Source organism: Furipterus horrens, unplaced genomic scaffold (genome assembly GCF_987537825.1).
Source record: "Furipterus horrens unplaced genomic scaffold, mFurHor1.1.pri manual_scaffold_2, whole genome shotgun sequence".
Classification (NCBI taxonomy): Eukaryota; Metazoa; Chordata; class Mammalia; order Chiroptera; family Furipteridae; genus Furipterus; species Furipterus horrens.
Window position 1 is genome coordinate 162,767,167 of NW_028327172.1, and position 18,695 is coordinate 162,785,861.

Below are 18,695 nucleotides of genomic sequence, written 5' to 3' on the forward strand. Positions count from 1 at the left end.
AGCACTACACTCAAGCCTGAACAAAGCTTACCTAACATGTATTCGTCCATAAAGCACTCCACTGCCTTCTTGCACTGAGGAACACTAGACAGAACTTCAGCACTACACTTCTGAGCTATTTTAAGCAGTGAAATCATCAACAAAAAGTTCAAGACTGTGAGAAACCTGGCACTAAACAAATCACACAAGGACACTTGTTTACCATATAGGAACTGAAACAGGAAGGCAGAGCGTCACCTTGCCTGCCTGCAGCTGGGAACATGTGCACTGGGGGACTCAAGTTTTCACCACACTACACAGACCTGCAAGTGACTTGTTGTGATGATTGATTTGGGAATCACAAATTTTAGCAAGTATGTGAATTTGCAAATATGGAATCTATGAATAATGAGAATTATATGTTCTTAAGTAAATTATATTTCTTCTTTTTCTTCTTCTTCTTCTTCTTCTTCTTCTTCTTCTTCTTCTTCTTCTTCTTCTTCTTTTAGTGACTCGACCAAGATTTAAAGCACAATTTCTGATTTTGTCATGCCCTGCCCTTAAAAAAATCTTCTGGAATAAAGGTTTCCCACAATATATGCCTCACAAGTCTTTCCAGTTGTATGTCCCTCTGCTCTATTTCTAGCCAGAAAAAATTAAATTTCCTAAATTTTTTCACTCTTTATTAGTCCCTGTGCTCTTGCTCCACCTCAGCTGTCTCCCACCTTCATTTCCACCCTCCCAAATTTACTTTCTCTGTGAAGCCTTTTCTTAGTCTCCAGTAAATATGATCCCTGTCTTCTTTATAATCAGCTTCATATTTGATTGTGTACTTCTCACCAAGGACTCTCCATAATTATTTGTCTATTTTGCTGGCCAAAACATTTATTCATTTGTTTTTTGTTTTTTTTTTCTGTAAGATGGCTCTAGTAGTGCTTAGTTGTCCTTAACTTCATTCAAAACAAGTTTTTGTTAGATTGTATTGTGATGACTGTGATATCAATGTGCATTTTTTAAAAACTTATCAAAACTGGTGAATTTTTGTATAGCCATTTTGATATTGAAGATGGAAGAAGATATTCAACAAGTGCAACTGAAACACCAACAAAGGACTTGTGCAGTGGATGGAGAAGGTGCTGTGACTGATCAAATGTGTCAAAAGAGGTTTGCGAAGTTTTGTGCTGGTGATTTCTCACTGGACAGTGCTCCACAGTCAGGTAGACCAGTTGAAGTTGATAGTGATCAAATCAAGACGTTAACTGAGAACAATTCATGTTATACCATGTGGGAGATAGCTGACATACTCAAAATATCCAAATCAAGCATTTGCACCAGCTTGGTTATGTTAATCGCTTTGATGTTTGAGTTCCACATTAGTTAAGTGAGAAAAACCTTCTTGACTTGTTTCCACATGAAGTACCCTACTTAAGTGTAATGAAAATGTTCTGCTTTTAAAACAAATTGTGACAGGTGATGAAAATTGGATAATTTACAATAATGTGGAATGGAAGAGATCATGGCGCAAGGGAAACGAACCACCAACAACCACACCAACAGCCAGTCTTCATCCAAAGAAGGCGATGCTTTGTATATGTTGGGATTGGAAGAGGGTCCTCTATTATGAGCTCCTTCCAGAAATCCAAACAATTTCAACAAGTACCACTCTCAATTAGACCAACTGAAAGCAAGCAGTACTCAATGAAAAGTGTTCAGAATTTGTCAACAGAAAAGACATCATCTTCCATCAGGATAACACAAGACCAAATGGTTTTCTGATGACCAGGCAAAAACTGTTAGAGCTTTCCTGGGAAGTTCTGATTCATCTGCTGTATTCACCAGACATTGCACTTTTAGATTTCCATTTATTTCAGTCTTTACAAAAGTGTCTTACTGGGAATAAAAAATCCAGCTCCCTGGAAAACTGCAAAAGGCACCTGTAACAGTTCTTAGCTCAAAAAGATAAAGAATTTTTGGGAGGATGGAATTATGTAGTTGCCTGAAAAATGGCATAAGGTAGTGGAGCAAAACAGTGAATACGTTGTTCAATAAAGTTACTGGTGATATGAAAAATGTGTCTTAGTTTTACTTTAAAACTGAATGAGCAATTTGGGCAACCCAATACTTATTGTTTTACTTCATAAATACCTTTGGGCAGTAACCATCTATGATGCATCTTTGTAGTCCAGTATCTAGCACCTTTTTCATAAAGCTCCCAAAACTATCACAAGTTTGCTTTGGGTTTTTTTGGGGGGGTGCTCTGTTTTGTGTTCTATAGCTGAAAAATGTGCTTCACATTTCTATTAAAACTAGGAGTGGCAGAATGAGAATTCATCTAATTCTTGATCCTCAAAGCCCATACTCTTGCTACTGCCCAATGAGTCTGCCAAACTGTCTTATTATCTACAAACCTTGGCAAGCAGAACTCATGTCACCTTTTGAACCACTGCTTAAAGCAGTAAATAACTCTAGGCCTAGACCTAGTCTAACCCTGTCCAGAAATGAAGTGTTTATCTAATAAGAATTTTCTAGATGTCATCTAGAAGTGTCTGTGCCCAAAAATATGATTTCTTGAATTTTTGCACAATAAGACATGTGGAAAAGAATGAAACCCTTTGGAAAGGTAAAGCTATTTACTATTTCTTTCCATCTATCAGCTCAGTGACCTGTCAAAAGCCTTTGCTCCTCCAGCTGAATATCTGCTGTCTGCTGTGCTCTTCTCTCTCTGTATGATATCTGTTCTTTTTTTGTAGTCCACCTGTTTCATAAGAATAGATGGACTTTTTTAAAGAACAGCAAGTGTATTTGCTCTTTGGTGCTATCTCTTCTCAGCTTTTTTCTCCCTATTTAAAAAAGCAACATTTTTTCCCTTCTTTTGATCCTAAAAATCCAGCATTGTCTTTTTCTCTTGCCCTTTATGTCTTTAGTAAGTTCTAATCTACTTTTTGTTTTTTAATTTCTTGTCTTACCAAAAGATGATTTGAAGGCTTTCTCTAGTCAAAGATATGTTGGTCTAGGCAGGTGAGGAAGTTTATATTGATTTTTGGTTTATCACCTTCTTTTAACACCTTAATTTCCTTCAGCCACCCCATCTCAGTTATGAGGGCCTCTGCCTATCCTTAAGCAATTTTGTCTTGTCCTTGAAGAATATGTAACAAGGCTCTGAATTTACATGTCTCACACATATCTTTCTAATGAAGCTTTTTAAATTAGGTTCTCTACCATTGAAAGATTCTTTGTTAGAATGTATATTCTTTAGCTTATCTATATTTTAGATAGATAAATGGAGTGCTGGTTCCTATGCCTAATAGTTCTATTGCCTAAGTTTACTTTCTACAATTCAAATTTTAAATTATTTTTTGTTTACAAGGAGAAAATCATGGAGATATTCCATGTTCCACAGTACAAAACTACTGTTAGTTCAAGTTTAGAATGTGTTAATTGTGTAGAATTGACCACATGGAATTCCCGAAAGAGATCATGTACTTTTTGTCCTAATTGGCGTCTGATGCTCTGCCATGTTTCAAAAAACTAGTGCCATATTTTCCATGTGATTAGGAATTCTCTGATCAAACTCTATAAAGATTCCTCATTTTGTTTTGTTTCATTTTTCTTTGGTTTTCCTCACTTCCTCTCCTAACCTTCATAATCTTTTCATGAGGGCTCTGTCTTTTCTAAAAAAAAGGAGCATTGGGAAATTATCAAAAGGCAGATATTCTATACCACACTTCTTCACTTTGATCCTAGGTTATGATGGCAACTTAGAGAAGTGGCTTAACCTCCCTGAGCACACTCAACTTGCATGGACATAACAATACTCACTCCTATTTAGCACAGTGACTGGTACAAACACATTTGTTAAATAAGTAGATGCTTTTTCTGGCATCCAATATCTGAATAACAATAAACATCCCCACTAATCCTTCTGAGGAACTGAATAAAGATAAACACTTCACATCAATAAACATAAATTAAATCTCAAGGAATTCTGCAAGGCATTTTGGAAGAAGAAAAGTGTGAGACGCCCCTTCCTCCTGGGGCTCAACCACAGCAACAGGCCACAGGGCACTTAACTTTAGATACTTCAGTGTTTCTATTTGGTCATAACAAAAATATCTTGCCTAAAGGTCTGGCTTCTTCTAACTGTTGAACAACTGTGCATTAGAATTTCTGCTTTTCAGTATGTGTTTTCTCCTTCTTCAATCAATCATAATTTGGTGTATGGTCTTTGTAATCAAGTGATAATAGATATTTCTGAAGCTAGAGGCAATTAATTATCAGTAAACTGTGCTTGAGACAGGCTGGTGCTTTGTATCATAAACCCATAGTCTCCAGATTACAGTATTCATGGTGATTGATAAGATTTTAACATTTACAATTATAATTGCTTTAATTTTGTTAGTACACATCTGCTCTGACTTACGATGGAGTTCTTGTGATGGCCGAAACTTTTCGAAGTCTTAGAAGACAGAAAATTGATATTTCAAGAAGAGGAAATGCTGGGGATTGTCTGGCAAATCCTGCGGCTCCATGGGGCCAGGGAATTGACATGGAAAGGACACTAAAACAGGTGACTCACAATTTTATTTAAATTCAACTTATTTCATACTTCTGTTTAAGTGAAGTATTCAAAAAAACAGAATGATTTATCTGAAAATAAATAAATATAAGGTCTGTCCAGAATGTATACAGCCATGTAATATGAAAATAGAGATATTTATTGAACAAGATGCAAACTACAAGAAACATTGTACACAGGACAATGACACCTCAGTCCACTTCAAAGTAGGCATCTTGGGACCTCACACAGTTCTCCCAATCGCCATCAGCTGCCCTGTTATATTTTCCTGTATCTTATCAATGGTCTGAAATCTCTTTCCTTTCAAAAGTGATTTTAGTTTGGGAAAAGCCAAAAGTCGCAGGGTCCCAAATCTGAATTGTAAGGGGGCTGAGTCACCTGGGTGATTTGATGTTTTACCAAAAACCTCTGCAAGAGATGTGATGTATGTGCAGGTGTATTGTCATGATGAAGCTGACAATCATCAGTTGCCCATAGCTGTGGTCTTCTGGATCATCCAAATAGTTTCCAGGGAGGAATGTTCAAGCTTAATGCAAAATCTGATACAGATTCATTGCTCTACTTGCTCAGGCATTTTGAATGTGACAGCCACACAGTGCACATGCTCACACAAAAGCATCTACTGTCTACCACCCCTACTGATTAATACAGTGAAGTCATCATTGTTCACACATGCACATTCCAGCCCACTCTCCTTGGCTGCCAGGTTACATCGATGTTGCATAAACCACTCTTATTATATTAACAACGGCTGGACATTTTCAAGAAAGATCTCATATATAAAACAATTGCCATTTTAATATGTTAAACCATTACCATTTTTGAGACATTTCTAAAAAATAGTACTGAGTAGAATACTGGTGTTTATATCCTACATAGATGTTTAGTCAGGATAAGCTAGGTTATGCTGTACTAATAAATAACCCCAAGTTCTGGTGGTTTACAACCATAAAAGAGTGTTTCTCACTCACACACACACTGGATTAGCAGGGACACTGCTTATTATAATTACTCAGGGATCCACGCTGACAAAGAAGCTACCATCTTGAATGTTACAAAGAAAAATAAAGTTGTGGGGAGGTTTCAAACTGGCAATTAAACACTGCCCCCATAGTGACACACATCACATTTGATTACAACTCATTTGTCAAATAGACTCACATAGAGCTCACTAATCACAAGGGGAAGAACCAGAAATATTTGGCAAACACTACTAATGACTAACTCAGTAGATCTTTGAATTCCCTTGCAAACTCAGATTAAATAATTTATTTATTATTTTATTTTATGGTTATACTAACACTATTTTTCAAATAGTTAATATGTTTATATTTTTAGTATTACATTTTAAATGTTCCTAAATGCCATGAATTCAGAACACAGTAAGTAAAAATGAATAAAATTAAAATTTGGAATAAAATTCCTGTGAATATTGTCAAGATATGTTTATATTTTGAACTTCTCAAATTTTCATTTTAATGTTAACAAGGAGAAATATAATTTGATGGGGTTATCAGGGCCATTTATTATGTGGATCTAGAGACAAAACTAACTATAAACAAACCACATTTCCATTCCTATAAACAATACTTCAATACTGAGAAGTATTCTGTCAATTACAATGGAAACTTTATAATATAAAAAACAAATGAAACATATTTATGTTCCAAGTATATAGTAGAATTGCTTATATATTCATTTGATACTTCTTTTTCAGATTCTATCCCAGTAGCTCAAATACCCCTTGGAGTTTTAATGAGCTGCTTATAGTTCTACACCCATACATATATAGTCATAAGCCTAGCAGATGAAGTTGAGATTTCCATAAATGAAATGGCAAATAAATACATGCTTGTTTGTTTGTTTGTTTTCATTCATAGGTTCGAATTCAAGGGCTGACAGGGAATGTTCAGTTTGACCACTATGGACGTAGGGTCAATTACACAATGGATGTGTTTGAGTTAAAGAGCACAGGGCCTAGAAAGGTGAGCCACACTCAAACTTGTTCTTACTTTGCATTTGACATTTTTAAAGTCTCAGAGATGAAAGGTAACTGGTTATTCTACATTTTTTAAAGTGTGTACCTACAAATAGTACTTTCTTGATAATCTGTGCTGAGATAAATTTTTGTGTCATGTGTTATATATTTAGTCATATGCCAAAGCTGAAACACACTATATAATTTATATATTCTTTACACCTTTACCCAAGATGGAAGCAATATATATTTTTAAAGGCTTAGCAAAAAGGATCCCACAAAACAAAGCTCATGCCACAGGAATACACATTGCCTCCATGCAACCATTTTGTAAAAGAAAACAAAGGAAACTGTTTCTAGTGGGTGGGCTGAATATTCTTGAAGTAAGCAAGTAAACATATTCAAATGAGCAAAAGAGAGAGCAAATAGAAGAAAAGATTGTTAGGATTCATGTTAGGCTGAGGAGGGAGAGAAATGTCTCAGACACTCCAACTGAGGGGCTAGGGAGGTTGTTCAAGAAGCTGTTTGTGACAGACCTTGGATTTTGGAGGGTAGCTCCACTCGGCTTATAATGTGACTGGGCATATCAGCAACCTTCACAACATCCAAAAAACATATAATGAAGCTATACAATCCCACCACAGTAATTGGCTATATACATTTTATTCACGTGCAATTAACACACATAATTTTTAACATTTTTTTTCTCTAGGATTAGCTAAGATGCTCAAGGAAAGAGATATTCAAATTATTTATCTAAAAATTTTATTTGTTTCATCGCTTGGCTGTTTAAAAAAGGAACTTCCCCAAATACACTTTCTTACTTTAATAATAATAGCTACAATTTATGAAAAGCCTACTGTCCCCCAAGCACAGGACTTGGTGTAATCCTAACAACCCTATAATGTTAGTACTATTATCTCCCTTTCCAATGAGAAAATTTTGGTGCAGTAGGTCCTGGTTACTTGCCCAAGGCGTGTAAGTGAGAAAACAAAGTTTTTAATTCAGATATGTCTGACTCCAGAAACTTTCTATATCTTTACCTCACCTAGGTAGACCTTGCCCTAAAGGAGTTTATTTTTCTAATAAGGTAGAATGCAATAAGTTCTATATGATAGCCAAAGAGAAGACATGTGGAAGTTCCAGGGAGGAAGAGATGACTTCCAGCTGGAGGAAAACAAATCAAGAAAGGCTGCATGGAAGAGGTAGGATTTAACGTTAGCCATAAAGTTAGTTTGAATAGGTAGAAATGGAAGAGGCAAGAAGCTGAAGACACATTTCAGAAGGACAATTAAGTCATAAATGGGAATAGTAAAGGCTTTCTGAGCTGTGTTTTGTTCCAGTCTTTTATAGTGTGCACTTCTGCATATTTGTGAGGGAGATTTGGAGCTGCTGTGAAGACCATCTCCAGCTTCTCCACCTCTTGTGGCATCTCCTTAAGTTCAGGCTGATAGCTACTATAAGGTGGGCTGGAGCCTTCCTGATCCAGATCAGGTCGGCAAGAGATGGAGGACAACTGGGAAGCCAAACTGTGTGGCGGGCTTTTCTAAGGACACTGCCCACCGCAGGGGACTGAGACATGTGAGTAATCCCGATAAGAAATTTAGGGGGTTCCATGTGAACACTGACTTTACCCACTCTGCTAGCTGTGGAGCAGACAGAATACTCCACAGATCCCTAGAAACATTGGCTAACTGGTGGGCAGAGGTGAAAATAGGCACACCTTCCTGCCACAAACCAGCTCTTGCAAAATTAGCCATAAGAAGAAGGTTTCTAAAATGCAAAAGTAAACTCCATATTTCACCAAACAGTAAGTACAAAAAGTAAAATTATCTTTCTATAAAAGAAATAATAATGGAAAAACAGAAGCTGGCAATAACTAGTGGTAATATCAAGTGGACACTGTTTATAATACTGAATCTTTCCACAGCCTATTGAACCACAATGGTTACAAAAATTAAGCTTTTTTTGAGGTGAAAATTGGAGAGTAAGTTGGGAGAGTGAGGAACAAAGCATCTTCACACTCACCTGACATCTGTCTAAAACTCTTAGAAGAAATATGATGTGTAAAATTGGGTGGACTCATCTACCTTTGGTTTTCTGTGGCAATGATCAACTTGAGCATTCGGTCAGGAATATTAAACTTACAAATGAGCTGCTATGATAAACACTACGCTGGTGAGACTCAGCAATATATCTGAAAAGTGAGCAATCATTCTGGTAAATTGAACACTTGCTAGCAAGGGAGCTGTCTTTGGAAATAGATCAGAGTTAACTCATCAGTTTGTCTGACTTCCGTAACAGGAACACAGATTGAGAGAAGCCACAAAGCTCTTTCTGAAGTCCCAGTTCTTAAGTATGGTGGGATCTTATGTCATTCTGGTGACCCTCAGAGGGAACACACCAGGACCTGATTTGTGTGGTTTCAAGAATTCTTAATTGTAAAAAGTATATTTATAAAGCAGGTTATATCCTAGACACAGTTCTGGAAAATTATTGTGCATTTTTATATTAATCCTCACAAGCACTGGAAAGTAAGCTGTATTTTTCTAATTTCATACAAAGGAAAAGGAAAGCTAAGAGAAACTAAGTAACCCCCCCCCCCAGGGATATTCAACAGAAAGAGATGTAGCTGCAGCAGAAACCAAGGCTCACCCCACCCCAGAGCTCACTCTCTTGACTGCTAAGAAATATTATGAGTCCCAGGGTCCAGTCCGGTTCTCTTTAGGGTTGGAATTAAGCCATATTTTTTAGGCAAGTCTGATCAAATCAGTTCTCAAAAAAAAACAACTATAAGTAGAACAGGGGTTTCTCATAGCTCCTCAAACCCTACCCCACTTCTACTTTGCAGGCAAAGTCCACCATAAATATACAGATGTTTACTACTACATTATATTACAATTAGATTTGCACACAATTCACCTTACAAGTACAAAGAAGACAAATTTTTTTCTGACACTCCAGTTTAGTGATTAAAATCCTTCTGTACTTTTGTTCTATCATTACAAAAGTTTTTTTCACTCAATTTCTGTCTCTAGGGAAAATGCCTAGTTTTCTACCTGGATAAATGAGATCAGGCTTGGGGGAAGTTCTTAGTGTATTATAAAATCTTATAGAGAACTTAAGAGAGAAACTCCATGTCATGTGAGGTTCTAGACCCAAACCTTCAGATTCTGTTCTTTACGAGGTGAAGCCTGTGTCACTACCTGTTCCAGATAATCTTACTTTCCAATTAGTCCATGGCCCACATGAGACCTGCCATTAATTGGTTTCACATCACAAACCATGGCTTTTTTTTTAGACCACAGTTGTAAATAGATATAAGGCAAATAGACACAGTTGGGTAAATTTTTGCTTATTACTTTAATTTGTCAACCCTTCTAAACTGTTCGTCTTTTGAAGGTAGATAGCTGTGAACCCACAGGTTTTTTTTAAATGCAAAATATCAAGGTCTGGTCAACATGTGAGGACTCTCCAGAAGGTGTAATCTGGGTTTTCTGTTGTGGAAACTCGTTAACAAAGAAAAAGTATCTTTCCTAGAGAATAGGCTGCTGAGATCTGGAGGCTAGCTGCATCTTAATGAAGTGATGAATTCTAAAACCCATTTTCAACTGCCATATGGAAAAGAGAATTAACAGGAAGCAAATGACATGTTTTTTTTTTTTTTTAAGTACATGTAGTGATTGAGATACAGTAGATTGCAAAGGCATACTTGTTTTTAAATTTGACTTTTAAATTAACTTAAAAGATACAAATGAATTCATATGGACAATTGAAAATATTGCTGAATTCATACACACTCGTAATTTCAAATCCCGCTAAAAATTACAGCAAGCCATATTAATGAAAATTATTTTTCTCATCTATTATTGTTACGCATATACAATATTTATGAATAATATAGTGTTTCTTTCTGACATGTTAATGCTTCCTTTATTTTAATATGTGCACAAATATTAACCCAGTTAAGAAACTTGAAGGAAACAAGAGGAACTTCCAAAACATGTTAGAACAAATAGTGAACAGACCGGTGAGCTATTACATACATTTTATTGGACACATGAGTTTTACAAACTGCATCCAGAAATTCAAGAAAAAAATGTTGGCAAGTATTAAATAAGCACTCATTTTGGGAGACTGTGTAGCATAATCACAAAGTATATGTGGATTTGGTGTCATACAGTCCTGAGTTTTGAGGTCTGGACTCACTAGAGTATAACATTGTGAAAATTTATTTAACATTCTAATATGGCTTCTCATCTCTAAAATATAGATAACAGCTGCACTAATTCTACATTTGCTTTGTTTATAAACTTTAAGTTTCATATTTTAAAAACTTTGAGTGCAGCCTGGCCAGTGTGGCTCAGTTTTGGTTGTGTGGTGTGTCACAAAGTGAAAGGTTTCAGGTTTGATTCCCAGTCAAGGCACATGTGTGGGTTATGGGTCAGTCCTGGTAGGGATGTGTACAAAAAGCAATCGATTGATGTTTTTCTCTCTCACGTTGATGTTTCCCTCTCTCTCTCTTTCTCCCTCCTGTTCCTTTCTCTAAAAATAAATAAATAAAATCTTTAAAAACACTGAGGGCAGGGTCTGTCACAGAGCAAACAGTCAATAGCTGGTAGCTGTCACTACTAATCCTGTGCATGATACAGAGACCCCTAACTTTCCTTTAAGACCCCATTAGCTAAGCACTGTATAAAGTATCCACATTCCGTTGGAGTCACTCATTCCTAATGTCTTGGTTACTCCACAGCGCTAAAGTGTAAAGTTGCCAAAATGTACAACCAGGCACTATCACTAACATCAAGAAAACTGGTTCATCATCAATTTTTAAAAAACTTCCAAACACTTTTGTTCATCTACTTTTTAAATTTGTTTTTTTTCCCTTAATATCACTCATTATTTCAATAAGAATCAGAGAAAACTTTCTAAAATGTGTTTCCATGGATTTTCTCTATTTGACAGGTTGGTTACTGGAATGATATGGATAAATTAGTCTTGATTCAAGATGTACCCACTCTTGGCAATGACACAGCAGCTATTGAGAACAGAACAGTAGTTGTAACCACAATTATGGTAAGTTTTGGTCTATGCTTTCTGCTATTCCGTTTTGTCCACAGGCAGTTTTAATGCCCCAACTGTGGTGAATGGGGAGGGTGACAGCAGTGGGGACATGGGTATTCTGATCCACAGAAGTCTCTGAGACTTTAAGTACATTTGTCCTGAGCTTTGAGTACTTTCAGTATTTTTATTTGTATTACCTTCTGCCGCACTGTTGTTCTTGGGAAAATGCTCAGATGTCAAAAAATGCAACTGTTATGCTCTAGTTGGAAATGTTTGAAATGCTAAGATTCCAAAGGACAAAAGGATGAATATGGAAAAGATCAACAACCAATAGCATGAAGTATCTGGTAGTAGACACCTTATTATTATTGTTATCATATTTTTAAGACATCAATGTAAAGATAGTTGTGGGTGTTTAAAATTTTAACTTCCAAGTAGTTTAATCATTGGGTAATGATTTGCATTGTCTGTTGGTAATAGTGGAAATATGAATGTGAAGATTTTAATAAACACGTTTTATATACTGGATGCTTTAGAAATAAATTTGGTTTTATATTTGAGCTTATCTTTGCACCGATTATTTTTCCCATTGACTGGTGACAAATACACAAGATGATTCGTAAGACTTCTAGAAATTAAGAAAAATATGATTGCTTCAGTCACATCATAAAATGAAAAATATTTTAAATTCTAAGGCTTTTATCAAGTATATTTTGTTGAAATTACCTTTTAAATAATAGAAAATCTTATATATTTTGCTGTTCTAAAGTCAAACATGCCCTTTAGAGTCAATGCTAGTCAAAGGAGATCAACAATCGGTGACCCTTTCTCTCTAATTTAAAGTTATATATCCTCAGCTCAGTGTCAAGTTAGGTAGAACATATTTTTAATTATTTATGGAGCCCTTACTCTAAATAAAGTGGAAGTATTTTATGTAATTTAGTTTTTGGCTTATGTAATTTTAGTTTTAGTAATGTTGAGTTATTTCCAAAATTTTGACTTTGATGTCAAACCATGAAAATGCCAGAGAGAAGTTTTTACATGTTGCAATTAGCTTTATCTGTGTTGCTTCGTCAGCCTTGATCAGAAGGTTATTTTAGAATGAAACCAACCAACAACAGTTTTTGTGGAAGAGTGTGAAGTATATACCTTCTAACTTAATTGTGTAATATTTGCATGGGACTTGAAAAGCAATACATATATATATATATATATTTCTTTTCCTAAAAAAAAGACACAATAATGGAAAGTCATACTTCAGTACAGTCCTCCTCTTTTCAGCCTCTGATGAAGAATCCTATTTTAAGAAATTGATCAAGAAAGAAATGAGTTCCACGCTGTTCGACCATTCCTAACAAGGCTCAAGTCTTGTTCTCCTGTGTAGTAAATGTAATCTAATTTTTCATATGAGATTCTTCCTGGATGACCAACTCTGGACTATCAGAAAAAAAGATTTATTTTTTAAGTTCTGTGACTTTTCTAAGAAACAAGAACAAAAGAAGAATTAATTCTCATCTTTCTCAAGAAAATAAACAGATGTCGAAAAAGAATCACTTAGAAATTCTGACATATCAGTTCCCATACCTTGAAATGAGGTCATTGTATGTAAATAATGGAATTATATCAGTCCTAATTCCAAGTAGATTTCTCAAAGTAAATATCTGTGTATTTGTGTTCTGAATATACATTTTCTTTAAATACTTTTTTAAAATTTTACCTGTTCTGTGTGAAATAAAGTGTTTTAATGTGCATTATAGGTATAACGTAGAGAATCTCCTTTCTATCCCTGTTAAGAAAGGGGCTGGAGATACAATTCTTAAAAAAACATATTGAATTAATTTTGAAAGTATGGCTAGTTTTTTGGAAGCATGCTATCAAAAAGTAAGGAAAATTGATTTAAAAATCCAACTGTTTCTTATATACGTAAAGAATATTCTGTGAAGTTACCTATTGTTTGGCAGTGATATTTTCAATATTTTTGCCATCAGGATAGTGCAACACCAGTATTTGTCTTTTGTATAAAAATGTAATCTTCATATTCATAATACCCCTGGTCCTTTCAACTGCGTAGTTGTTCAGTAATTCAAAAAAATTAATACCTGGATCTTTTCCCTGAAAGTTTTCCTTGTATTTGCTTTTGTTGAAAATGATAGCCTGGGATCTGTGACATCTCTACCATCTCATTCATTTTGGAAAAAAATATGGTTCCTTGTAGATGAATGAGATATAGGCATCTGCATGTAATGATTCCCCAGATTCAATTGAAAATTCTCAATACAGATGGATTTGGTTAGACGTATAATACATGCAAGACAGATATCTAGACACAGAAGGCTGAGAGAGTAGTGGCACTGGAAATCATTAATTTTGATTGAATTGATATGGCATTGCTGTTCTCCCATTTGTCTTGCCTTTGTGTATGTTTTTATATGTTGCTACACTGTAATGATATATGCTACTGTTAAATAAAACTGATTGATAAATTTATTTATTCATTCATTCATAAATATTTATTAAGCGTCTGCTATGTGCTAGGCACACTTAGAAGTCTGGGAATATGTAAGAGAACAAAAAAGACAAAAATCTTGCATTCAAAAAATATATTCTAGTGAGAGAAAGAAGAGAAGAGACATAATAGATATGTCACATATCATTCTTAAATAAAATGTAGCCTTAGTGTTTTGCACTTTTAAAATTTATTTTTATAACAGTGAATATATGTATAATGGGGTCTTCATTTTAATGTCTAATTTATTCTACCTGAATATAGTCATACTGAAGTTAACTTAGCTAAATCTAAATAAAAAAGTAAAGTTGATAATATCAAATGAGAATCATAACTATAATGTTGAAAGATCTCAGATTTGGATGCTCTTTTTTTTTTTAATCTTAAGTCTTAGGAACTAAAAATTTTATAAAATCTATAAAACTTATGAGAATGTTACCATACTGATTTAACTTTTTACATTCAAAATAGTAACTTCTGCAAACTACCTAAGGAAGTCAAATATGTGCCTTCTGGTTTGGACAAGTGCAGCAATTGAGGAAAAGGCAGTTCGTAGCAGAACTTGAGGGAAAGAGAGGGAGTTTTCCCCTGTTACCTCACTACTTTCTTTGCCTGCTGAACTCTCTGGAAAAGGAAAAATGATGCAATGACATTTCAGCCAAACCTATTTTTCCCCAAATCTTTACTACTGAAGTTAAGTGATGCTTATGATGTATTATTCAATTAAGAAAGTCTTTCTTATCACCTTATAAACATAACAATCTTTTAGGACAATTTTCCACAAATCTAAATGTACTTGCTACAGCATCAGAATTATTTTACAAATCTAAAACCTCTTTTACTTATCACACTTGATCCTTTTAGAGGTACTTTTCATACTTTAGGAGATGTTTGATACTTTATCTTCTCTCTGTAGAATTTTGTAGATGCACTATACATAGATACATGTGTACATAATACAATCTACACATGCATACATAGCAATACATATACATATCTATAAGTAGTGGGCCAAAGTAGGTTTATAATTATGAGTATGCAAAACAGAGTTTATATTCTTGTATTATTATTAATTATTGTATCATTTTCCATATGAACAACTGTAAACTTATTTTTGCCTACCCTGTATATACAGAAAATACAGATATATTTATTTTCTTTTCTGTACCAAATATTAATATCTCCGATACATACACCAGACTCTGAAGGGATTATAACTCAATGAGTTTTTAAATGTTATTTTAAATAAGCTTAAAATGGTGCAGCCATTAAATGTATTCATTTTCTCTGAATTTAATAACCTTTTAATTTCCACTTTTAAAATGCTACTCATGGGATAAATTTTCTACATCTACTAAGATTCTTTGTAGAAAAGCAAATATCCACATAGCAAATAACCTCATTGATACTACTTATTTTATTAACTGTTATCAATTATAATTCTAGTGATTATATTTGTGATGTTTAGAAAATTTAAAGCTTTTCTAATAAGTATCTATTTCAATAGTTTCATTTTTACTAAGTGCAAATAATCCAGAAAACATTTTCTCAGTAGGAAAATGATACTTCATCGATTGAAATTCATCTTGATTCATCTACACAAACAGTTTCTTAAGCAAGTCCTAATATAAGACCTTCAATCAGATAGGTTTTTTCTGAAATAGCAGAGCAAATATAGACTACCATCCATTATGGAAATTGTAGTAATAAACTCATAATTACTAAGAAGTAAGTCATTTAAAATAACTTCTAAGGCATTATTATCTCGCAGGTCACAGTAGTTGGTAATAAAGATGGCAGGTTATAGTCTTAAGAGTAAGAGGTTATATTCTACTACTCTGATCATTCTGTTTTTATTCACAATTGAACCCCTGAGACTCTATAAGGCTGCTTATCAAAGATGCTTCCTAAATCTCCATAATTATTAGCTAGAACTCACTTTTTATTATAATGAAAAGATTTTATATTTTCTTCACCCTTACTATCCCCAAAACTTTGTATTAAATTTCCCCAAGTATGCGGTATTTGAAGGGCTACTTGTGGACAAGTTGTCAGATTGGAACTAGAGCAAGAGGAACTAGAACTAGAACTAGATCGGGAGAGAGTTGAGGATTTGCTACTCATTTGGAAAAGGAAAATGAGATTCATTCAAAGGGTTGAACTGAGCAACCACGAGAGCTTTTGTTTAAGGAAAGCCTAGACTTTCCCCCATTTTGTTCTTCCACCTGGCTGTGTAAGTTCCTCTTATTACTCTTGTGCTGCGTACACCACTCACCTGAATCTCAATCATTGTGCAGACCCCTGGTTGTGCAAAAAGCATACCTAAATTTTGAAGACTCTTCTAGCTTTTGTTGGTTTGTTTGGCAGGAAAACAAATACATGATGGGCCCCTGCTGTTAAAAGGAATTTTTTTTAAATACACTAAATATTTTTTTAATTTATGCATACATATACATATGTCTGTTTCAGAAGAGATTACCTAGCACTTGTTAGTGTTTACTTTCTTTTTGAAAACCTGAATCAAAAGTTCTAATATTATTACTTTGCCATGATATTCATTTTTAGGAAGTCCTGATAGACAAGGAGATCTTTATATTTATTGAGTGCTTTGTATATACCAGACACTACGAGGAGATATAAAAAGGTTTTATCTACATTGTTTACTCAAGATTTCATATAGAGAATTTCATTCTCCAAAGAAAACAGAAATTCACTTCTTTAATTTTGCTTCTTTTCTTGTTAAATCATATGCTCAAATAATTGCACGTATGTTGACACGTGAAATAATGGTTTTAAAGATTTTCAAATATTTCAAAATATAGGTTCAACTCCCACTCTTGCTAGTTTTATGAAATTGAACAATTTGCTTAACCTCCTTGAGCCTTGACTTCCGTCTGCAAAATGGAAAACCCCTACCTCAAAATGCCGACATGAAAAGCAAGTGAAAGAGCACGATCAAACAGCTTAGCGTTGCACCTGACACAGAGTAGGCGCTAGATAGGTAAAAGCTATTTTTTTCACAACTCTTTTATTATTTCCCAATCCACTCTCACTTCTTTACTTTTATTAAAAATAATTTTACCTTAATTAATCACAAGAGGACAAAGGGCATGTTTTATTTATTTTTGTACCGTTAATTCTCAACAAACTCAAACAACCTGGCACACAGTAGGTGCTTAATAAATGTTGGAGTAAATAGTAAAGGTACAGCTTTTAATGAAGCAACAATTCACAAAATAATGTAGAGGGAATTTAGCAAATTAGATGATAATACTAGCTAGAGAAATTTCTGCATGTAAATATATAAATATGTATATTTGGTGGCTAAAATAAATAAGTGTTCAAATATTTCCAGACACTTTAGAATAGATCTTCAGCCTTAGTACTTACCAAATGTGAGCCTTAGCTATACTTCATTTGAAAAACTATTAGATTTGGTATACAAATAGTTATAGGTGATAGTTATATAGGAATTTCAATTAAAATCTTAAGCATTTTACAAATGTGTGATTCTTGCTTTTTTCTGCATATTCTTTCATATTTTAATTAGATATTACAAGAAAAAAGAACAATTAAAAGATTAGCTCACTTTGATTATTAATATTTTACAGCATATCTTAGAAATTAACAGTGCTTTGCAGCAACTCACCAATTTTCATAACCACATTTATAATTTATAAAACTTTAGATTTAGAGATTGTTATCTGTAAACTAATGATTTTCATCTATCTAAAGAAGGGATAATTAGTTGCCTTAATTTTATAGATGGATAAACGGTCTTTAAACCATTATATTTAGAGAATGTTTTTCATAACTAATAATTTTTATCTATCTAAAGGAAAGGCAATTAGTTGCCTTAATTCTATAGATAAATAAACTTTCCAGTGTTAAAATATTCATCAAATTCAATGTAAAGGACAAGTAAGAGACTTCTGGGTCACTTAGTCATGTCAACCTAGGGCAGAATTTAAGAAAATAGTACAAGAACCCATTCTGGACAATTGCCCACAATAAGTTCTTTAGGGCATCTTTATGAGAATATTATAAATCATGTGTTTTACATTCTTATTAAATTTGTTAAGTAGTTTCCACATTCACAAAGTTCTTCAAAAAACAATTAGTATAGACTGCAACATTATGCACAGTGAATTACCTTCTAATTCAGAATTCCAAAAGAAATTTAAACTTTCACAATTATAAATTTGCTGGGATAAAAGAAAAGATTCACATCAAAATTACTAAATAAATGTTATCATACAATTTTATAAAATCTAAATACATGATTTCAATGACATTATGGCCAAAAGTGGTCATTTCTTGTCTGCAAATAATTAAAATTTCTGGGGTGTGACAAGGAGTTCTCTATAAGTTGCATAGTTGGTGGCTTCAGGTTTCATTTATAAAATCAAATGTGTTTTTGCTATGCCTTTTAGTTCACAACCTTCAAATAGCTTGGATTAAGGGTGTGAGTGTATATGTTTGTGTGTGTTTTAACAAAAAATGTCCAGTTATTATTAGCCACCAGTAAACTTTCATTTGATATGGATTTTGACAATAATCCTTAATCTTATTTTCTTGTTTACTGGCTTCAA

At 34.1% G+C, this 18,695-nt stretch overlaps 1 protein-coding gene across 2 annotated transcripts in view; it reads left to right on the forward strand.

Moving 5' to 3' along the window:
* The window catches only part of LOC150019841 (glutamate receptor 4), a 442,193-nt gene that overhangs the window by 370,403 nt on the left and 53,095 nt on the right, over window positions 1-18,695 (forward strand). The window contains exons 8-11 of one of the 2 annotated variants that reach the window (XM_090268077.1): window positions 4,379-4,546; window positions 6,436-6,540; window positions 11,499-11,609; window positions 12,879-13,277. In XM_090268077.1, coding sequence (XP_090124203.1) covers window positions 4,379-4,546; window positions 6,436-6,540; window positions 11,499-11,609; window positions 12,879-12,911 — 417 coding nt within the window. In that variant the 3' untranslated portion in view covers window positions 12,912-13,277. Of the gene's footprint in view, window positions 1-4,378; window positions 4,547-6,435; window positions 6,541-11,498; window positions 11,610-12,878; window positions 13,278-18,695 lie in introns of those variants that run through there. The other variant, XM_090268076.1, reaches the window with a different exon arrangement.